Source organism: Mytilus californianus, unplaced genomic scaffold, assembly GCF_021869535.1.
Source record: "Mytilus californianus isolate M0D057914Y unplaced genomic scaffold, xbMytCali1.0.p SCAF_6, whole genome shotgun sequence".
NCBI lineage: Eukaryota > Metazoa > Mollusca > Bivalvia > Mytilida > Mytilidae > Mytilus > Mytilus californianus.
In genome coordinates, this window is record NW_026262712.1 from 93,004,511 (window position 1) to 93,025,750 (window position 21,240).

A 21,240-nucleotide genomic window follows, 5' to 3' on the forward strand; every position below is an offset into this window, starting at 1 on the left:
TTTGCACATGTGCGCTGGTGATGCCCATCAGAGAAGAATGGTCCGCAATCAGTAGCATCGTCCAAGTGGTTGTAAAGACTCATAAAAGATATCAAGACTATAATTTAGTACGCCAGACGCGCGTTTCGTTTACATAAGACTCATCAGTGGCGCTTAAACCGAATTAATTACGAAGAAGAGCATTTGAAGCCAAATACAGTCCGGTACACTCTAGGACACAAAGTCCTCATTCATCCGTTTAGGGGTTGAAACTTAATGCATATAAAATGCAAAAGCATTATGACTGTAAGTTTCAATCAATTTTCATTATTCAATCATGTGTTGCAGTCCCAGAAGAAAAAGAAAATTGGGCCAGTAAAGAGAAAGAAAACCTTTAAGTTCTTACAAATATTCAGAATCTGTTTAGATAAAAACTCATTTCTAGTAGTTCTATGTTTATTGAAAATAGAACAAATTTGCGGTAATAAAAAATTACCAGCAATAAACATATTAACAAATAAATAAATATTGCATATATACAATTCAACTTAGTTTAAAAATGCAAAGTTACTTTCCAAATCCAAGGAAAAGCAAATATCTGGCGGGAATAAGAACGTGATCGATGACGTGTACAACTCCATTTGTGGCAGCAATATCAGCCTGTCCTACTTTTGCATTGTTAATAGAGATTCCTCCACCTGAAACAAAAAATATGGCTTTTCTTAAATATTGCTTTTGAAATTATAAGCAGTATGCAATACATTAACGTTCTCCTCAAGTATGAAAACTTGGCAAGTAATTCAATACGCACAGTATTTACCTAAGTAGTACATAATAACTTAAGTATTCCATGATGTGATAGTGTATAAAGCGCTTCAAACATGAGTAATTCAGTCTTCAATAAATTCTATACTTTTATGAAATTATTTGTAGATGATGACGTACAGTTTCACTGTTTTTTGTCTAAATCCGTGTCGTTATTTATTACTTTCTGTCTTATTTTTCATGCATGTATACCGGTTTTATTACCAGTTTAATAATATTTGATAAATCACACGTTGTTAAATTTATCTCCTGTAATTTTCTGTCACATCAATTAATAACATTGAAATTTATATTTTCCATTAAATCATTAAATAAAGAAATTCTACCTCTTTACCCCGTTAACTACAATATTAATCCACTCTCGATAGGTAATTTTTCAATTTTTAGATGCTCGCATTATAAAGTTTGAAAATAGAGTATTTCGTAATAAATAAACTCATCATAGAGACCAGGATTGAAATTTAGCATTTGCGCCAGACGCGCGTTTCGTTTACAAATGACTCATCATTGACGCTCGAATAAAGAATAGTTAAAAAGGACAAATAAAGTACGAAGTTGAAGAGCATTGAGGACCAAAAATTCCTAAAAGTTTTGCCAAATACAGCTAAGGTCATCTTTTCCTGAGGTAGAAAAAGCCTTAGTATTTCAAAAATGTAAAGTTTTGTAAACAGTTAATTTATAATTATGACCATATCAATGATAATTCGTGTCAACACTGAAGTGTTGACTACTGGGCTGGTGATACCCTCGGGGAATGAAAACTCCACCAGTAACGGGTGTCGTTGTAGAATCTATATATATCGAAAATTCGCAATATAATATAACCGAAAGTCCTTACCATAAGCATGTACACGAATGGTGTCATGGTGTTTGTCCAGTGTTCGTAAAAATTCCCTGTTGTACAGACCAGCTGAGTATTCTGTGTGTGGTACTACATGATATTCCAAAATTTCTACAAGGTAGAACAGTATATATAATATTTTGAAAAATTGAAATACATCATAGTTTTACAAACAAGTTTATGTAAGCACGAGGAGACATCGATAGTTTTAAAATGTAATATTGTGAGACGGTCAGAAGATGTCAAGTTGGACTATTTTCTATTAAATATCATTTGCCTATATCGTTCTATAGAAATGTACTTCAAAATTAACTGTTTTCGGATCTGAAAAATTCAAGGGACGCACGAAGTTTATAAAGTGTTATTTTCATTTAGGAAATAACATATTAACCACGCTAATGAAAAATACTTTTCTTTTAAGGGCGAGACATAAAATACTTATGTTCTTGAAACATTATCAATTCTACATTTAAGTGGAGAATGTTTTTTTATATACCCTTTATCGATATGTCTCTACTTATGCAGTATCTATTATTGAGTAGGAACATACCTTTTAGAAGACCTTTATTTGAGGTTATTCTGCGTAAGAGAGTGGATCCTAGTCTTGCAAAAGCAGCGTTTGTTGGTGCAAAAACTGTCAATCCATCACCTGTTAATTTAATTAAAACGAAATAATAAAAACTGTGTAATAGTCAATATACAAGTATGAGAATAAAGGAGATGAATTCAACTAGACGACAAACCACCGTCACAAAAACTCATAAGACATATAAAGGTTAACATTACAGTATTTAAGAATAGAACATGCAATATGAAAATCTCTAAATCACCTTTGGTATAGAAAAGTTGTGTGTTATTATATATAGAGCTATCAAAATATTTGTCATCTACCCCATATTCCCTTAAGGACAAAACATTAAAATACAAAAAGTTAAAGACAAACACTCACCTGAAACTAGCACATCCATTTATCCAATTTAAGCCATGTCACTTTTTGTCCTCATATATCGAAAACCTGGTTTTAAATCCCTTACATTTAAGCTATTAAAGAGCTATTGTCAATCTATAATACGACCACACTCAATCGCATTGTAGAAGTTTGAACAATACACATACCTTTCAATGCACTTGCAAGTCGAACATCCTGAACCTGGGCTAACAGTGTGCTGAGATCGTGGTTTCCAACAACTAAATCTACAATATCTCCCGTTGGTGGCATCATGACCTTCTCAATGACATGGATTATTCCATTTGAAGCAGAGAGGTCAAATTTTGTTATCTTTGAACCCTCAACGGTAACAGCCTATAAGATGAAAAAGATAGGTTTATAGATACTTGAAATTTAAACTTCATTTGTTTTCTGTTCAGTGTTGTATAGGCCGTCGTTTGTCTGTTTGTTGTTTTTCTATTGGTCTTTGTGAACGTCAGCTTTTCTTTGACTCATGGTTTTTGATTCCCTTTTTCATATCTTCTCACCAATTTCAAGAGTAAAAATACGTAAGTATCAGCAAAACTGTCTGTCTATACAATTTGTTATGTGCTTTGTTATAAATAGTGGTTTCAGATCAGTTTAAACTGTTAAAGAATTATTTACAATATTTCTATAGAGGTTAGGGGTGTGTAAAATGGGGTTGGTTTATTCATAAACTAAATAACAAACTTTTATCAGAGTTATCTCTCTTAATATTTTATTCGTTTTTAATCAATCCGGAGTGTCTACTTAATTGTTAAAATGTGCATGATTATATATGTTTGTACCATAAGAAAAAGTAACAGGAAAATTTAATTTATGATAAGATTCAAGCACAAAATACATTTCTATATTTAATTACACCTTATGTAAGAATCCTGGGTTTTGATTGGTTGATAGCCAGTGTATTTTTCACCAATTTACTGTTATCAAATGAATATCGTTCATTTTGTAACGCCGCCGGGGTATATACAAAAAGGATATGCCTTTTTTACCCTCTCTGTCATGGTATTTGCCAAAAAATACTCTATCCGACTGGACGCTTGTAACGTCACGACCATCAATGCGTTTTTGAACGTTAACATTCGGTGTAATTAAACAGATATAGCATGTTCTTGAGGGGTATTTGCGAAAAATACCAGTCTTGAGAATGAATTTCCCTCGCCTTACGGCTCGCGAAATTTAACATTCTCTCGACTGGTATTTTTCGCAAATATCCCTCCTTAACATGATATATCTGTTCAAAAACTTTGCTTAAATATCGATACAGAAAATTTGCGATCCAAAATGGTGACCACAATAATATACATATGTACTTCCATTAATATTAAATTTAATTTGAGTACGATCATTATCAATCCAAACAACTGAATAAGCAGCTACGACATTAAACTAGAGATTATGACATCTTATTGTAGAACCTGAAAATATCTTATTTTTTTAAAGTGTTCTTACATGATTATGTGAGTATGTATTGAATCTGATCTTTGTTCCTGCTAAGGTTTCTAGTTGAAGTTCATTTTTGACTGCTGTACTTGGAATTACACCTTTGACAACGTGGTATTTCAAGATTTCTGCTAAAGCTGCAGTATCTTTCAAAAGTTCTGCTTCAGTTCCAACGGCATTAAATGCAGCATCAGTTGGAGCAAAGATTGTGTATGTTCCTGTACAAAATAAAGATTCTCTTTTAACACATATTCTAATGAATACATTGCTTTTTGGTAGTGTAGATAATACGCCAAACTGGTTGCCTGATTGCGATGCCTTTTTGTTTGACTTAAATTTCTTTAAAAATTATCAATCATTTATATTTCTTATCGAACAGAAATACAAAACAAGTAATCTACATTTACGATGCATTTTGTCTCCATTATAAATTCAATTTATTAAAAAATAATCAGCATATCTCATAATGAGAATTATCAATCATAAGAATTAATGGAAGATATAAATAACTCTTGTAAATTTAAAGATACCTTCTGTTTAATGCAGAGTATTTTATTTCGAAGGTTTGATATAATAATTATCATTATCTTGGTTAGAGCTTGACGTTTTGACAAATATAGATTCTTACATTGATACCAGTGGATTATCGTATTTATCCAATCGAGATAGTTAAATTATCAATTTTAAAGTCTGAGCCTTGGCGAGGACTTTAAAATTTATAATTTAACTATCGAGATTGGATAAATTCGATAATTCACGAGTAACTATGTAAGAATCTGTTTCTCTAATGATTAAAAAATACATTTTCATTTTTTGTTAAACCAAAACCCCCTTCGAGTGCCTTCCACATTTCACAAAGTTGTCAATTTCATTAACACCTGGGGCGTGTTTTTTTGTTCTTCGGTAGTGAGCCAGAAGAGGTCCATTTCTGTTTTTTTGCATAGGGAAGATCTTCTGGCCCTCTTCCACCTCTTCGTTTTTGATAGGTAGTTTAGACGGCAGAGGCACATAACAAACATGGCGTCGTTTAGTCTAAATGACATTAATAAATTTATGAATGCAGATATATTGGAATGTGAGCTGTGTTATAAACGTTTTTATGGTATGACAGTCTTAATAGGACATCCCTGTATGACGATAAGCTGGATAAATATAAGAACTACACGGACAATAAAAGTTAAGGGACGACTATTTGATATTCTAGGGAAGGGATTTTGATTGATTGGTGTTTAACGCTACTACACTAAGTTGGGCTATTCCGTGGTGGTCAGTTTAAATTTATAGAGGGCATTATTAACATTTTTAATCTGTCGCTTATTATGCATATTTTTCAGCTCTTAATTACCAGCCCACCCCACTAAATGAATGAATATCAAATGGTTTTTCTTCTTATTTAACACAAGTTTAATTGGTTGATTGTTTGTTGCTAATTATAAACGCCCAGTGACAAATATGTCATGCATGTTCAGGACTCGGTTCAAAACACGAGTTTAAAAGTCAGGTAAATAAATAAAAACGAAGAAATGTATGATTGCTAATGAGGCAACTATCCACCGGAGTTCAAATATGAAGTGGATGTAAGCAATTATAGACAACCGTAATTAAGGCCTTCAACAATGACAAAACCCAATACTGTCAAAAGGCCCGACGTGAAAAGTGTGCGAAACAATTCAAACGAGAAAACTTACGGCCTAATTATACATAAAAAAATAATTTACAAAATATCAAATATGAGTCGAGACATGAACCAACGACAACAACTAAACTACAGGCTCCTGACTTGGGATAGACACACACAGAATATGGCAGGGTTGATATAAAAACGAAGATTGCCAATGAGACAATCCTCCAGAAGAGACCAAATGACACAGCAATTAACAGCTATAGGTCACCGTACGGCATTCAACAATAAGCAAAGCCCATACCGCATAGTCAGCTATAAAAGGCCCCGAAATCACAAATGTAAAACAATTCAAACGAGAAAACTAACGGTCTAATTAATGTACAAAAAAAAATGAACGAAAAACAAATATGTAACACAGCAAAAAACGACAACCACTGAATTACATTTGACTTTGACTTTGGACAGAGCATACATACAGAATGTGGCGGGGTTAAACATGTTAGCGGGATCCGGCCCAACCAGCCCCCTAACCTGGGACAGTGGTGTAACAGTACAATAACATGTTTGTGAGCGCTTAACCCTCCCCGAGGCTGGGACAGTGGTGTAACAGAACATATTCGAGACAAACATTGACGAATTTTTGTGCAGTTTAAGATTATTCTTAAAAATCAAATAGTGGGGGTTTACGCCTGATTTGTCTAGCAAAATTGAGTTAGAGGAAAGAACAAAGAAACATGTCACGAACAGAGCACACTTTTACAGTCATGTCTACCGGACGTATCTTAATTTTCTATAAAATCATCGTAAACTTCATTTAATATGTCATCCAACATAACAAAAATCTGCTATATTCGACGGCAAATTGAATTTTTGTTTTATTGATCTTCCGTAGAATATCTCCAGGTTATCTCCAGATTCATTTTTTTTGGACTCTTCACCAGAAGACATTCTGGAGATGTGCAGAATAGACCAATAAAACACGCCCCTGTTAGCATATTTTGAGCTGATAAAGGTTATGACCCTTAAATTCATCCAATCATCTTCTGAGATCACCGGCAACCACACGTTGATTAATTTTTTTTTATACAATGAGTGCAGAAAGGTATAAATTGTCAAAGAATTAGAGAAACAATTTTAAGCTTTTCTCAAGTCGAAGAATATAGAGGACTACCTATAACACTATATTTGTTTTGTCATTTTCTGCGAAGCTTATGTATCATCTCTCACCAAATTAAATAATTATGACCTACATTATCAACGTAAGTTAGTTCTTCGTTTTAGCTTTACAAATATAAACGTTATGTTTAAACTGTGTTAAAAGTAAGATATAATTCTTGAATTCAAAACTATTGTATATTTTACTTAGGCATTTAACTTTATAGGGATCCATATTTTCAAAAAGAGACAGCTGAGTAAATCTTTAGCTTCGAAATATACATGACGATGAATGAAAATGCAAACAATATATACCTGCAAGTATAGCATCTGCAAGTCCAGCAGCTGTGACGTATTTGATGAGTTTGCTCTCTCCATCAGTTTGGAGAACCTCTACCAGATTACCGCACCAGACACTACCGACTACAAACAACAGACCAAGATACTTGAACATTTTAGTATTTACAGTATATCAACTGTTCAGTTCCAGTGTTGAAACATAGGTTAAAAACTGACTTTTATACCATCAATTTATGTAATTGTACCACACATGCTAAAATAAACGTGGTAATCATGATATTCGATCACGTGTTTGACCATGCTTGATAAGACAAGTTTTGTATTAATGTTTGTATAAGGTGACCACTAGATTTTGACCGAAATTCGGACTAGCTGTAGAAATCGTAGGTACATTTGTACCGTAAGAATGTTATCAAATCATAAAACAACTTAATCACTGATCCTCAAATGTCCCCTAAGCTGTAAAACACTTTTATATACTGATCCTCAAATTTCCCCCAAATAATAAAGCACTGTCTTATATACAGATTCCCAAATTCCCAAATTCTCAAAATCAATAATGCAATGTCTAACATACTCAACCTCAAACCCCTACACTATCAAACGTTTTATCAATAATGATCCTCAAACTCTCAAAACTATGAACTGTAAACACTATCAATGTAGATGCTCATTATCGGAATTAACAACACAATACGTAGAATTACTTGGAGGTGCTTCAGATTTTATTCAAAATTTGAACTCTGACAACTGGAAATATGTGAAGTGTTGCTTAAAAGATCATATGTTATGCATGTTTGTGTTTAAAACCACTTTCAGATTTTATTGTCGGAGGAAGCCAGAGTGCACCCAGTGAGACCCACCGACCTTCGGCAGGATGACTGGCAATCTTTGTCAATTAAGATTGGAGTCTACAAAATATATTTAAGATACTATAGGCCTATAATTTTGTACGTCAAACAGAAGTTTCGTCTACAAAAGACTCATCGTTGACGCTTGAATCAAAAGAGTTAACACACATCGCCACGAACGGGTCGCAAACTCACAACCTCAGATGTAACAGGCTAGGCATCACGCACGGAAGATGAACTACTTAAACCACTCGGCCAATGAGGCCCGGATCAAAAGAGAAGAGGCATTAAGGCCCGGTTTTGACTTAAGAAAATAAACATTTTGAGATCTTTTTCAAATTCCACATAATGTTTGGAAATGCATAAGATCAAGAAATATAAATGAATAACACAAGATTTTTTTTATGTTAACGTCATAATATTTACTTTTTTCATGAAAACGAAAAAACCTGAGGAATTTATGCAGTTTTCCGTCTTTTTAGTCTTTGGGAAAACATCTTGCCCAGCCAAGAAACAACAAAATTATATCGGAGAAGCTTTATTAAACTATGATAGCTATTTATATAATCTCCTCGAATTTAAAGTTGCATGATTCTTGAGTGCGCACGTATTTTGTCAATCCACTATGTACTAAAAACTAAAAGTTGATGTATCACCAGGGAAAAAATCAAGACATTATACAAAATATACAAATTTCGTCATGGTCTGTTGCCATTGTAACTCGTTAAATTTGAATTAAGTTTTTAATTTTCTGAACACCTTTTAACTTGGTGTATTAAGGAGAAGTTTATGAACACGTATGGTAAATTTTCAATTTGCACTAGCATTTGAGCTAAATAAGGGCCTTATTGCCCTTTTTCTTGAATTTTTAATCTGTTTCCACATAAATTTAATTTTGTACATTGAAATATTAATCATCAAACAAATATATATAGATTTATTTTTTTTTATTGGCTTTGCATATTTGTATTAATATTGTGTTTTGTTCTTGGAGTTGGTATTAGCACTTGTGTTATAAAAATGTAAATTTTCAGCCCAATGGAGGAACTACAGAGAATCAATCAACGTGAGCAAAATTATAAAATTATCTAAACTTTATACAACGTGAAAGGACGAACATGATCAACATGTGAAGGAATGGTCTGGACAGAAACATCGGTATTTGGCACGTGACCTGACATGTTATGATAAGATGAATAACGTGTGAAGTGTTTACTTAGCATATATAAGAGAATGATAATCCCTTTCTTCATGATTAAGTACGAGCGTTAGCGAGTACTTATCAAGATGAAAGGGATTATCATTCTCTTACAAACTTAGAATATTGTAAAGTGCTCAAGGCTCAAATGATCTCTTGATTGGTTTTATTCAAGAATTTGTTTCATTGTCAGTGCACTGTTAATTAATGGATGACTTCCCTTTTAGGCATTTCATTTATGTATTGGTCTTAGTGATGTAAGGACTTACTTTTGATTTGGGAAATTTTAATAAATTGTGTTTTAGACATTAGTTGCTACAACGTTACAATGAAATTGTAGAAATTGTATAAGTTTCATAATTGTGAGTATGAGTGTAAATTATGTAATATTTAAGTGAGAAATTATCTTTTTGTTTATTTACAGTTCAATTTAATAGATGCAAAATCAGAGTTACAACTAAATTGTATTCCACAGCCAATTTTATTCCAGCTCGTTACATTAGATACTACTTAATTAACTAAAATTTAAATGTTGTAAGAAATTGCTTTTCATAGTAAATTCAAAAGTAAGTACCGGTATTTCGAAAATGACTATTCTTACTAACTGCGAATACAGTAATCTAAGTTTTGAAAAGCGTAATACATGTAGCTAAAGATTTAGGTTATATTTAATTCTAATTTTTTGAAAGTTTTTGTATTTGTTTTTCTTCTTGATATTATGTTTTTTTTTTTTTGTAATTTGAATGTTCTAACTATTCACATAATAACACAAACGGTATCAATTGTACTGCAAAAGTAAACCTCAAACTTATTTTGATAATTTTTGTTTGTTTCAAAATTCAACTTTCAATCAATAATCCTTATGAATGTCCTTCAGGCAGTTGTAACTCATTTTATAGAAATTTTTTGTTTTGAACTGTAAATAGGCCTTAACAAAAGGATAATCCCTTACTAAGAACATGATTTACATTCATTCTTGACAATTAAGGAACACCAAATTCTACACTTTCATTAGTCGAGAGCACTTTGCTATATCTTAAAGCCATTTAGTTATTATGAAAGTTTATTAAAAGATCACTTAAGACCTCTTCATATATTTAGTATAAAAATAATTAACCATGATTTTAAACATTTGCATGTGTATTTTATACAAGTTGTACATAAATTTGGATGTTTTTGTAATATGAATATGCCTATTCGAAGTTATAATCTAGTTTCTGTTAACTATTTTCTCAATTTACAACATATGCCACAAATACATTCAGAATAAAGAATTTTTATGTTAACGATTATAACTTGAAATCTTATATTTGAGTTTTTTTTTAATATGTACTGTGTCCTACATCTACTTGAGACAAAAGGTCGGACCAACTATAAAGTATCAAATTTTACACCCCCCCCCCCCCCCCGACCCCCTCTCTTCTCGTGGCATTGACAATTTCAAAAAGTTCTAGAATATTTTCTTCTTGGCAGCATTGCACTTCCATTTTGATACTACGAGATACTTACAACATTATACAATATGTTAGCTCATTTATAATTCAAAACTGAAATTGCGACCCACTTTGGCAAACAAAGCAGACAGTATAAAGTTTTTAAATACTGTTGACCAGCTGATCCAAGTATCGGATATTTTAGAAGGAATCGTTGAATATTTTCTGATAGGATACAGAGCGGGATGTCATAATAAGACAAACATTTGTTTGAATCACTGTAGCTTTATGGGACCTGTTTGAATTCGAGCTTTTACACTGACTGATCTTTTTACATCGTATCTGGTTTTGGTAAATATATTGTACAGACTGGATGACGTTGGCCAATCTTTAAAGAGTGTTTTAAATATATATATATATATGTTATTAAAGAAACTATTTGTCTGCTTACCTGCTGATTTTCACAGAATTCAGAAACTTACTCAATTTACTCCAAGTTGCAGTAACTTTTTAATGGTAAATTGTTTTTATGCGTAACTGATATACTTCTATTTATGAATCATTTAAAAAAACACTTGAAATAAAATACCTGATTTAAATGAATCTGGGGTGTACATGAATTCTTGAGTATTTCTAGATACAACGGTCGGATATAGTGCCCTTAGCATATATCAAATGATCTGCAGAGATGTTTTATTACAGTTGAAATATAATATTTCCAATCGCTTTTTCTTGTATATTCTATCCCAACATAATCTAATTTTGGATGTAACACGTCTTATGATTGGCTGAGAGTTTTTGTCTATCAGCTCATAGACATAATTTTGTCATATGACCGTGACGTCATCAACGTTTTTTCATGATTTACTCCTCAAAATTGGAATTTAGAATTAAGGTATAAGAAATGACGGGGATACTGTTTCTGTCTATTCGAAATAACCTCAAAAATGTGGTGAACACTTTCAAATAACCTGCGTATAGAGTGAGCACCACGTTTTTTGAAGTTATTTCTTCATAGACAGGAAAAATATTACAGTCATTTCTTAGTTGAAAAAAGGTTGCAGAGGTTTGTTGGAGTCTCCAAGATGCTCTTCTACAACAGTCTATATTAATTTGCACATATTTGAATAGTTATTGCCATAAAAGTTCTCTTTTAGTAGAGAAAACTGCCTGTATAATAACTTGCGAAATTAAGCCTCTGATCTATCGTCGGGGGAATGTAAATGCCTTATTTCATGTTGAAGTGATGTGAAAATCCCCACCCAAATATGCAGTTAGTCATATTTACAATCGATGGCTACCGAGTAAACTAGACTTTAAAAAGGTTATTCGTTTGTGCAGAGATTTCTAAGTTTTGTGGTAATTTCAGATTTGTGTAAATAAAAGTTTCATTAGTCACAAGCAACCATTCATATTAAATCATTGTTAGCAGAGTTTAGTCAACCATTCGGAAGATGAACAACTATATGAACCATTGATAAATTACCTTGGTGAAATCATAATCAGGGGGGTCTCAACATGGGATTTTGGGTACAGTTGTGCAGCTGGGATTTAAAAAAACACCCCCCATTCATATATTGAAATATTGTGAAATCCCTACCTATACATATATTTCACAGCGAAATCATAACCCATTCATATATTCAATAAGTGCAAAAGATTCGATATGTGACCTTTTTTTACTATACTCTAGTGGGTAAAGATTATTCATTGTGACAGTGTAATAAAATTTGATCAATAACAAAATTTGTATCAATAAGTTTCAGCAGATGTGGAAATTTGAATGACAAAGAGTTTGGGAAATTCAGTGAAGATCGTTGCACAACAAACTGAAAAATTATGACCCATTGATATATCACAATTGGTCAATTACTACCTATTGATATATTTCCTCGGTAAAATTGCACATATTTGACGTATCAAAAAAGGGACCCATTCTAGCGGCACATATGTATATACCTTCATATAGGAAGAGACCCCCCGTGATTTAAAAACACCCCTTTTCATATATAATTGAATAAATAAATATTTACACTAAAAAAAATAAACACACAAAAAAGAGAAAAGGGGTGCATGCCCAATTACCTGTGGATGACAAGATATAAAATATTTTATTGTTTATTGTTATAATCCCATGTTGCTCCGTGTGGGCTCATTAATATTTGGAATATAGTATATTGTGTTCTATTCTTTTCTATTTTAAAAAAATTGGTTACTTGTCAGATCTCTGAAACGGAAACGGAAGTGCTTTCTAGGTTACATGACGCCAAATCTAAGACGAACTACCACTGGATCTATATTCTTCCTTGTTGTTTGGGCTAATGCACTGGTATAATTTTAAACCTTTCCAAAAACCTCATCTTACGGTCTCCGCCTCACCACACTTTTTACTAGTCCTATAAAATAATTCAGATTCCAATACAGTGATTTTCCCCTTTTTCTATATATTTGCTTTTGTTTACAATACAAATTCATGTTCCAGATATATAAAAAGAAAAAATCCTAAATATACTTGAACGCAAAAGATTGGAAGATTTGTCAATGGAGTCTTACATTATTAGAGAACTATTTTGTCTGGACCTATTCATAGTTTTAACCATAGAATAGAATAGAAAATTTTATTTTAAGTCGTGTTTGACTTTCTTCTTCTTTACCTCGTAAAATTCCTCCGCATCGGAGCACCCGTATCACACGTTAGTAAAATCTAAAAACCTTATCTTTAAATTATTAAAATTAACATAAAAGAAAAGGTGGTAAGGGGATACAGCAGATCATTATCTTTTTAGTATGAGTATACTATAGTATAGGTTAGAGTCTAGAGAGATATTAGGTATGGTAAGATATTTTAAAACGATGCTAAAAAAAACTAAATTAAGTAAAATTTGTGCTCAAAAATTTACAGTGGGAATATTTACATCAGTAGATTTAATTGCATTAATTACATGTATAAAGTAACTCGTAAAATTTATAAGTAACTCATTTAAAAGTAACTCAAACCCTAAAATTATTACGATTAGATGTAAAAAATAGTAGCTTCTACAGGTTTGTACATGATACATGTAATAGTGTCCTCAACCTATGGTCCTAATCTTATTTTAGATTCTCAACCCTTATCTGATATATAATTTCAATAATTAAATTCAATAAAATTGAGAAATAAAATTTAAAATATACAGCCATAAGAATTTGTGCCCATTGGGTTAAGATCACTTTATATAGTCTTAATCTTCTTTTGCATCAATATTCTCTGAGTATGGAGTCCATAGCACAGATTTCTACTGAGTTTTTCTATTTGAATTCTTGTCTCAGAACTAAAATTCATTTCTTGGACCAATGTTGTGCAGTCTATAATTATTTGTATAATTAAAGTCTGGTTCCCTTTGAAAGTTTCATTCCATTTGTTATATCCTACAGACTGTATGATGAGATTTTTCAGCTATGGGAAAGTTTTTTGCTGTTTTTCATTTAGAGCTGGACACCTGTCAGAGTAAGAAGTGTTCTAGAGTTTCTATTTCCAGATGACACAGAGTACAATTTGCACTTTCTTGTTCCCTTTTGAATTTCTGTATGTCACATTCTAAAAGGTATGTACTGGTTAGTAATCTGGCTTTGGTTTGTGCCCTTTTTACCTCGTATGTAACTGATGGTAAGGAGTTCCATACATGAAACATTACAAACATAAGCTGTCTAGAGCTTTTTGCCGACAGCAGTCAACCAAGAACTAAAGAATGCACTATATTTACACAAGAAAAGGAATGTCCTGTGGTTAGAGATTATACCAGTTATGTTAACATTACAATCAAGTCTGGATAATCTGCCCTCCAAATAATTCTGTTTATTTCAATCTATGACATCCATGACATCAATGTTCATAATAAAAAATACATATGCTATAGTTTGGACCAATTTCCCAGAAATATATATCATTCAAAGAATACATTACTTAAAGAATGTAAAGAATGTAAAGAAATGGTAATTTCATTTTCATATGGATGCTTATGCAATATGCTTTCATTCAAAAATGGTATTATAAAAATACCGAAAAATATGGATACCCCTGATATCAGGCCATGCAGGCTGTTTAAATATCAGCATTTACAATGTAGTATGTTTATTTCTATTTCAAAAATGATTGTGCTTTGCAAAAGACTGGATAAACAATTTTCTTTCTTCTTTAATAAAAAATCAAACTTTTTTTTACAATTCATAAAATTACATGAATTAGCATCTTGGACAATGTTGGAAAAATATGAGTTTTTAATTATTTAAAAAAATGTTGTTTTCATTTTGTAAAAATTAATTTTCTAAAGAAATTAATCTTGGTAGTAGTTGTAATTGGCTTTAACCTTGCTTACAATACTGTTATTACTCTTCGATTGATACATTGTGTCTTTTGTTAATGTTTTTTATGCTAACCATGGTTTTCTCGTTGATTTGTTTTTCTCTTCTCCAGGCCTTGAAGAGCTGGCTTTGCGGTATGGGTTTTGCTCAATGTTGAAGGCCATTCAGTGACCTGTAGTTGCTTACATCCACATCCTTTGGTCTCTGGTATATACATGTAGCTGTCTCATTGGCAATCATGCTACATGTACATCTCCTTTAATTTTATGTATTATAGGATCCATGAAGTCATGATGAATGTAGGAATAATTTAATGAAAAAGCCACTTCTAAAAGTAGTCGAAAAAAAACAGTCTTACATAGTACATACCCATGATAATAATAATAATAATAATAATAATAATAATAATAATTCTTTATTTAAAGAGGGTTACACAGTTAGCTATAAAACTAATCTTCCCTGAGGCCCTCATGAAATACAATGAAATGTAACAAACAATTACAAAATATGGAACAAACACACATATACATGAAAAAATTAAATAAAAAATTGTTATGAAATATACAATTTTCAAAACAGGTAAAAATTACAAATTCATATAATATTGGCAACATTCAAATTACCTCACCAATATCTTAAGTTTGAGTAAGTGTATGAAAATTATTATGGATATAAAATTACATAGCTTCTTAATGTTCCATTCCAACAAGTAATTTTTTCAATCTTTTTTTAATGAGCTTGTACTTGAGGTTGATTTTTTCAGGGATATTGGTAAGTTATTCCATAAAATAGATCCTGAATATATAAAAGATTTCTTATACAGCTCTGTTTTGGCTTTTGGAACTTGTAAATTTTTGCAAGACGCATTCCTCAAACAATATTGGTTGATTTCTGTCATTTCTTTAAATTTTTCAGTGAGATATACAGGGGCTTTGTTCTTTGAGGCATTTCTGCATCAAAACAGATTTGTGGTATGAGATTCTGTTCTCTACTGTCATCCATCCAAGCTGTTTAAACAGTGGAGCTGATGATGAAAGTGGATCAGCATCTAAAATAAGTCTTGCAGCCCTTTTCTGCAATTTAATTATTCAGACAAGTTCATTTTTAGCACAACCACTCCAAATAACACAACAATAATCTATCAGTGGGAGAATATAACCATTATAAAATAATTTTCTTGAATCAATATTTAGAAATTTCTTGATTTTAGAGAGTAAATGAAGTCTAGATGATATTGATGAACATAAGTAATTAACATGGCCTGTCCAGGACAGATTAGAGTCAATTCTAACACCTAAAAGTTTTTCAATTGATGATTTTTGAAGAATATTATTCTCAATAGTTAGAACTGGTTCTGCTTGATTTAAACGCAGCCTTTGTCTTGTACCTATAACCATACATTTTGTCTTATCCAAATTTATGAACATGTTATTTTCATGACACCATTTTTCAACACATTGGAGATCATCTTGTACTTTTAATTGCATATCAGCAATACTCTTTCCTGATGTATGCATAGTTGTGTCATCTGCATACAAGACTGTATGGCAGTTTTTGATGTGTAATGGAAGGTCATTTATGTACAAAACAAACAAAATGGGGCCAAGAATTGAGCCCTGTGGAACACCAAAAAATATAAAATGTTTTAAGAAAACTGATTATTTATATGGACTTGCTGTGTTCTTTCACTCAAATATGATTTAAAAAAATCAACAGTATCTTCATGGAAGCCATAAATTTGAAGTTTTTTACATAAAATTTCATGATCAACAACATCAAAAGCTTTCTCAAAATCCAGGAGGACTGCCAAATTGATATTTCCATTTTTCATTTCATGTAGCCATTTATCAATGATATTAATGAGGGCAGTTTGACATGAATGGTTAGGTCTAAAACCAGACTGGGAAGGGTGTAAAATTTGAAACTTTGTCAAATAATTATACAGATGTTTAGATACATGTCTCTCTATTAATTTTGATAATGTTGGCAAAACAGATATTGGTCTGTAATTGCTTACTACGTTTTTTTCACCAGACTTGAAAATTAGAGCTACCTTGGCATTTTTTAAAACAGATGGATAAATACCAGTATCAATCATTCGATTAAAAATGTATGTTAAGGAAGGTGCTATGAAAGGAGCACTCAGTTTTAAAATCTTTGGACCTATATTGTCAGAACCAGAAGATGTCTTAACATCTAGTTTAATTATTTCATCAAATAGTTCTGAAACTTTTACTGGAGGAATGATGAATTTATTGTGCCTTTTTTCAAGAATTTCATTTGTACATAGTTTGTCAGAGTATTAAAATTTGAGTTGCTTGGTGCCCTGCTATGCCTTAATTTTTCAACACATGAGGTGAAATAATTATTGAATGCATTAGCAATTTCTTTATGATCTATAGTTTTATGGTCTCCAGTTGTAATAAATTCATGTGGTTTTGATGGATTAGATGGATTTAGACTGTGAATACATTTCCATAGTGTTTTAGAATCTTTTGAGTCTTTAATCATATCATTATAATATTTCTGTTTAGATGTATCGATGATATGTTTTGTTCTGTTTCTCCAGAATCTATATTCAGCCCACATTCCCAGTGAATTATATTTATCTCTCATTTTTCTTGCATATGAGATTTCTTTATATGCATCAACATGATCAAAGTCATGGTCAGTGACCACAGTAGAAAGCTAGCAAAGTTATATAACTTCTGAATGCAAATGATATGCAAGATTCATATAATGCATGTACAAATGTATTTAAGAAATTGACTATATTGTCAACAGGACATTATATAACTTGTAAATAAAATCAATCTTGTTTAACGTGATTTTAATTTTGTTTTATTTACATGTACAATGAAGATGGAAGATGGCAGACCAAAATGATAGTGATTCAGACTGGGACAGTACTCTAGACTTTACTTCTCCAAGACAACCTGGTATATCTCAACCACCAAGGATTGACATTGAAATTGAAGATGAAGATTTTAGCAGACAGGATTCCAGGGCTGATCCAAAACCTATGCCTGCAGAAAGATATTCAGTGGCTTTAAGTTAGTTTATTCATATAACTTCTATAATCATGATAATGTTAAAAGAAAGCTTAAAGAATTTAACTTTTTAAGAAAATATTTTATATTACATTACAATTCCTGTTTTGCCCTTTTATCAATTTAATTTTGAACAAGGCATCTTAGGGCTGCCCCTTACACAAATTTTGTAAATATCAAAATGTCCAACATTGAATTAATACTATGGTATGAATCAATTCTTTCAACAAAAAAAAACATCACAAGACACAAGGAAATATTTAAAATGTAACATTACATCTAGATCTCTGTGCTATATTACAAGGTCTCTTTGGTCGGGTTGTTGTCTCTTTGACATATTCCCCATTTCCAATCTCAATTTTATCTGTTATACATGTACATGTATAGGTGTACATTAATATTGAATTTTAAAAAAAGTTCCATTAATCTGACATAATGATACATTTAATATCCAGAAATATTTTGAGGAAACTTTGAGTACACTGTTCTTATTATTTATAAAATTTTTGTTCCATATCAATTTAAATAACAAGTTCACCAGTACCTTAAGATTGTGTGTTAAGATGTGACAAAAGACGATCATGAGATGAACATCATAACATGTACAGTATACCCATATAACTTTTTATCAGACAACAAGAAAAATTCTGAAGATAAGAAAAGGCAGAGAGATGATAGTCAAGTACCAGAGTAAGTTTTATCCTGTATATTTTATAGTTGATTTTCTATGTCAGCAGCAAATATGTTTTGGTATTATACATTTTGTACATTATTCAGTGATAAGCTTTAAATTTTTAGATGAAAAGTCTTAGAAACGAGTTTCATTCCTCTCTCAAAATTTCATAGTTGATCTCTCTGGGTACTCTGGCTCCCTCAATCAATAAAAACTGGCCTCCCAGGGATCTCCATGGATGAAAATTTAACGATGGAGGAACTTTCACCATGAAAAAACCATCTGGACAAAACCCTGCATCTACCGCGTGTCGTGATCGAAAGTATTTCATTCCTCCATTTCTATGTAAGGAATGGTGAACAGACTGATATATTGCTTATTATATTTATTTCATTATAGAATAAGCAATAGTTTCATTGTCATTTGTAACAATTCCAATGTCAAGCCTGCATGGCTCCCCCTTAGTCAAGAATGATCACAAGCTGTCCCGAAGGTTCCCAAGTCGTTTTGTTGCTATTTTGGTAATATTTTGGTAATTGTTAAGGACTTTAAAATTGAGAGGATCTTTTTTTCACTGTCAAATTCAGAAGTCATGGACCGGTATCGACGATTGCGGGGATCGTTTGACAATGGCGGAAGATAATTTAATGATGGCAGTATGCCATCATAAAACAGGTCATTGAGATCCCTGCCTCCATAATAGAGCCATGGCAGTTGAAAGTGACGTCATACACCAACAAACAGACTTTAAATGCTTCTGTAACAAAATGGTAGGGGACATAATAATTTACCCCTGTCCATCTGTCCAACATATGCATAGATACATGTTATGTCCGGCTAACTCCTCAAGTTTTCAAGCTAGATTTTTTATATATTGCTAAGTGTTTGTATACCGGTATATATCTTTAAGGTGTGCAAATTATCAGGATTTTGATTTTCTATAAATTTTTCACAAATTACAAGATTTTGAACTCTGTAACTTTTTGGTGAAATTATGCATGTGGGGTACGTGCCACACGGTTTGACAATAAACTCCTTCTACAGTTTACTAGCTAGATAGTTTTTTATTATGGAGGATGTTATTACATATTTACTAAGGTTGTGAATTTTATGAAGATTTTGATTTTCATCAAACTTTTTGCAAATGACAAGGTGGTGAACTTAGTTATTTCTTTATGAAATTATACATGCAGGATACATGGATTGTCTGGCTAATTCCTCCTACAGTGACCAAGCTATAACTTTTATATCTTATAGAATATTTGAACATATAAGAAAGGTATACATATAACATGTATCTGGATTGTTTTCCTCAAATTTTCTGCAAGTGACAGGAACTTGAAATTAGTCTTTTTTATGCCCAGGTGACAAAAAGTCTTGTACTTTACATTGTTCAGTACATAATGAAGTAAACATTTATTTATGATAGCTTTTCTTGTGAGAAATCAAATTTTTAGTTAGTGCTTTTACATTATTCCCACATACACCAAAAATAGTTGTTAACTTGATATTGCACTTGTAATGTACATTGTGTATTATTGACATTCACATTTATACCTCTTGTTAACTTTGCAAAATGAGTTATTAAGTTTGAAAGAAATGAAATGATAAATTGTCCAGTATAATGGAATATATGAATCATAACTACAGCAGGGTCATCCAGACAACCATTTCAAGTTGTACTTCAACAACACTGTTTACTAAATCTAAAGTTTGCTGTACCTTATTTATTCCTTAGGGAGGGATATTTGTCATTTGCCATTCATAAAAACAATTACTGGACATCAGACTCAATATACAATAATAAAATAATTTTTGAAACTTAGGAACTTTATTATTTATAGAATAAAAGAACCTCCTCTGTATGCAACAGTACAGAAAGATTCTCGTGGTAAAGTTGTGGAAACCAAAACCAATGATAGTCCTCCATACAACTTTAGACAGGCAATGACAGGTATGTTTAAGGTAAAGTTGTGGAAACCAAAACCAATGATAGTCCTCCATACAACTTTAGACAGGCAATGACAGGTATGTTTAAGGTAAGGTTGTGGAAACTAAAACCAATGATAGTCCTCCATACAACTTTAGACAGGCAATGACAGGTATGTTTAAGGTAAAGTTGTGGAAACCAAAACCAATGATAGTCCTCCATACAACTTTAGACAGGCAATGACAGGTATGTTTAAGGTAAAGTTGTGGAAACCAAAACCAATGATAGTCCTCCACACAACTTTAGACAGGCAATGACAGGTATGTTTAAGGTAAAGTTGTGGAAACCAGAACCAATGATAGTCCTCCATACAACTTTAGACAGGCAATGACAGGTATGTTTAAGGTAAGGTTGTGGAAACCAAAACCAATGATAGTCCTCCACACAACTTTAGACAGGCAATGACAGGTATGTTTAAGGTAAGGTTGTGGAAACCAAAACCAATGATAGTCCTCCATACAACTTTAGACAGGCAATGACAGGTATGTTTAAGGTAAGGTTGTGGAAACCAAAACCAATGATAGTCCTCCATACAACTTTAGACAGGCAATGACAGGTATGTTT

General features: G+C 32.0%; 2 protein-coding genes across 8 annotated transcripts in view; one reads left to right on the forward strand and one right to left on the reverse strand.

The window, feature by feature from the left end:
* Positions 1–439: 439 nt before the first annotated feature.
* On the reverse strand, positions 440–7,405 carry LOC127706317 (transforming growth factor-beta-induced protein ig-h3-like). Its single transcript, XM_052210841.1, has 6 exons — positions 7,156–7,405; positions 4,071–4,279; positions 2,762–2,948; positions 2,196–2,294; positions 1,643–1,756; positions 440–677 (listed from the first exon to the last, which is right to left on the reverse strand). Exons 1-6 carry the CDS (start codon positions 7,292–7,294, stop codon positions 547–549), a joined length of 879 nt encoding a protein of 292 aa, XP_052066801.1. The 5' UTR covers positions 7,295–7,405; the 3' UTR covers positions 440–546.
* A 5,444-nt stretch (positions 7,406–12,849) lies between these two features.
* Positions 12,850–21,240, forward strand: part of LOC127706315 (uncharacterized) — a 37,471-nt gene continuing 29,080 nt past the window's right edge. For 2 of the 7 annotated variants that reach the window (XM_052210835.1, XM_052210836.1), the window contains exons 1-4: positions 12,850–12,951; positions 17,826–18,016; positions 18,646–18,703; positions 20,531–20,582. In XM_052210835.1, the coding sequence (XP_052066795.1) occupies positions 17,833–18,016; positions 18,646–18,703; positions 20,531–20,582 (294 nt within the window). In that variant the 5' untranslated portion in view covers positions 12,850–12,951; positions 17,826–17,832. Of the gene's footprint in view, positions 12,952–17,825; positions 18,017–18,645; positions 18,704–20,530; positions 20,641–20,873; positions 20,937–21,026; positions 21,085–21,240 lie in introns of all 7 variants that reach the window. The other 5 variants (XM_052210839.1, XM_052210837.1, XM_052210834.1 and 2 more) reach the window with 4 other exon arrangements.